The 3,066-nt window shown below is 33.5% G+C and overlaps 1 protein-coding gene across 1 annotated transcript; it reads right to left on the minus strand.

Moving 5' to 3' along the window:
- Positions 1–1,630: 1,630 nt before the first annotated feature.
- LOC111692924 lies at positions 1,631–2,439 on the minus strand (the record flags this gene model as incomplete). Its single annotated transcript, XM_023457053.1, has 2 exons — positions 1,631–1,962; positions 2,142–2,439. Coding segments are annotated over 2 exons (630 nt in total), but the record flags the coding sequence as incomplete, so codon positions are not given.
- Between the last annotated feature and the right edge of the window lie 627 nt (positions 2,440–3,066).

The raw sequence follows: 3,066 nt of genomic DNA on the forward strand, positions 1-3,066 counted from the left end.
TTTATTTTCCGATATAATATTCTTGTTCGGCGACTTCAAAAGCCCATATAATATCAATTTGATTAAAATTGCTTTGAAAATTGTCATTTTTTAATAAATTCTTTAAAAAAGTCGGCCATATTGGATCAGCAATTTTGAGTTTTTATTTTCTGATTCTTGTTCAGAAACCTCAAAAACCCCTATAAAGTCAATTTAATTAAATTTACTTTGAAAATTGTAATTTTTAAATAAATTGTTTGCAAAAAGTCGGCCATATTAGATCAGCCCTTTTAAATTTTTATTTTCTGATATAATATTCTGGTTCAGAGACCTCAAAAACCCCTATAATGTCAATTTAACTAAATTTACCTTGAAATTTGTAATTTTTAAATAATTTTTTTAAACAAGTCGGCCATATTGGATCAGCCATTTTGAATTTTCATTTTCTGATATATTCTTGTTCAGAGACCTCAAAAACCCCTATAATGTCAATGGAACTAAATTTACTTTGAAACTTATAATTTTTAAATAAATTTTTTAATGAAGTGGGTCATATTATATCAGCCATTTTGAATTTTCATTTTCTGATATAATATTCTTGTTCACAGACCTCAAAACCCCCTACAATGGTAATTTAACTAAATTTACTTTGAAATTTGTAATTTTTAAAGAAATTTTTTGAACAAGTCGGCCATATTAGATCAGCCATTTTGAATTTTCATTTTTTGATTTAATATTCTTGTTCTGAGATCTCAAAAACCCCTATTATGTCAATGTAACTAAATTTACTTTGAAATTTGTAATTTTGAAATAAATTTCTTAAACAAGTCGGCCATATTGGATCAATTTTCATTTTCTGATATAATATTCTTGTTCAGCGATTTTGAAAACCCCTATATCGATTTGATTAAAATCGTTTTGAAAATTGTCATTTTTTAATAAATTATTTAAAAAAGTCGGCCATATTGGATCAGCCATTTTGAATTTTTATTTTTTAACATTATATTTTTATTCAGTGACCTCGAAAACCCCTGCAGTATCAATTTGATTAAAATTTGCTTGAAAATTTTTAATTTATTTTAAATAATCTTTGAAAAACCATTTTTTGTTTAAACAATTAAATAATAATAAGCGTACAAATTTAAGTTTACAACTTTTTTCTACAAGCCATTTCAAGGCGATTGCAATGTTTTATGAAAATCCAAGGCTGTGCTAATTATTCCGAAATAATGACATATTTTTAAGCTACCTTTACTCCACTATATCGTTAAAATTTATATCAACAAATTATTTTTATTATATTTTCTATTATTTTGCAACACTGGAACCTATATTTCCATACACAACGCCACTCCGTATTAGCAGATTCCGCATTCGCGGTACATTTTCGGAACGTATTCCCCGCCAATAAATAGCTTTGACTGTATTACTATTCTTTTGTCTATTTCTACCTTCCTTTGCTTTAATATTTTGTTGTTTCTGTTTACTGCGTGTTCTGTAATTTGGCGACCTACTTGTTCGGACAATAAAGTTATTAGTATTATTTTATTTGTTATTGTTGTTGTTCTCGCTATACATATATTATAATTATTTCGCTACGTCTTGGGGTGCGGTTACTAGCTAAGCCGAGAATAAGCGTAAGTTTACTTACAAATTCGTCACATTCGGGCGACAAGAGTGGTTCATCATGCTGACGGATGGGAAAATTCCACTGGCTACAGATCCGACACTATCCGGGATAAAACAGTCTCTCAGACAGTCTGAAAAATGTTCCGTAGATTCTGAATCTATCTCTTTCGGAACGAACGACCAATGTTCAATGACGCTGGCGTTATAAGTGAGCTGTGCCATGTGCTTCACGAGCTGGCCGCCAACCAACTTAATGAAGCTGTCCTTATCCTTTACCGGACAATTTTCCCTCGTCAAGTGCCACTGGAAGAATTGGGTGTAGTCTTCCAAGTATTTCACCACGACCAGAGCCCACTGAAACATTATTTATCACGGATCTGCCTGCAACAGTCCGCGTTACGGGAAGCCAACCATCGTTTAAAAAATACAAGAAAATCGAAGCGTTAAATAATAATAATTTTCCGAAATTTAAACCAAAATATTCCGCTAGGGCAAAAAATTGACACACCCTGTATGTACCGTATCGAACTTACCAGCAAGTACGACATAAGGTGTTCGTTTCCATCCAAATGCGACACGAGATTATTGAAATAGCGATAGTTGTCCGTGCGGCTGCCAAAATTCTTCAAGTCCTCCTCGGGGGTACTAATAGTCCTATCCAAACCGGTCCGAAGACCCCTCACCAAGGCCCTTAAAGCGGGGAGGGCTATTCCCAGGTCTTGCCAGATTCCGGCCTGCATCCCAGGGCACTCGAATCTGTGGCATCTGTTCCAGTCAGACTCCAATCTGCAATGATCGTCGCAATAGAAGCACGACGGGCAATCCCTGCACCTGTAATCAAATGTTTGGAATTAAGTACAAAATCAATGATAAAAGGAAGTATCTCGGATAAGTCGTATCAAATAATTTTTCCCATATCCCGAAACTAAACGGGATATAGCAAGATGCGGTTCCAAATTAAAAAAGAAAAACAGTCGTTAAACGTCCTAGAAGTTCTACGTTTTGAATAACGAATAACTTGATTTCTTTAACGGAACCTTTTATAAAAAAACAAACCCTAACAGTGCTTAATAAAATTATGCTCGGAAAATTTTGTAACGTAATGTCACGAATCAGTCGTCAGCTGAAGCGAACAGCGTTACCAAGTTCACATCATAATCTGTGGTTCACATTTACTGTGGGTTCCGCGTTAAACATATGCAAGTAAATAAAGGAGCATGCTGCATTTGATTAAAATCAATTTTAACAATTGTATTAACTTAGCGCAAAATGTTTTAACAAGCCTGACTTCTCGAAGTCAACTTTCGTTAAAAGAAAATAAATAAAGCAGAGGTAGTTACCTGTTTGTAGGCACACCGTATTTTATCAAATAAAAAAAGTCGGCACATTACTAAATACCCGAATATACAAAATACACTACACACGGTTACAAAACCATTAACAATTTAAAGCGTTTAT

This window comes from Anoplophora glabripennis, unplaced genomic scaffold (genome assembly GCF_000390285.2).
Source record: "Anoplophora glabripennis isolate ALB-LARVAE unplaced genomic scaffold, Agla_2.0 scaffold4977, whole genome shotgun sequence".
Classification (NCBI taxonomy): Eukaryota; Metazoa; Arthropoda; class Insecta; order Coleoptera; family Cerambycidae; genus Anoplophora; species Anoplophora glabripennis.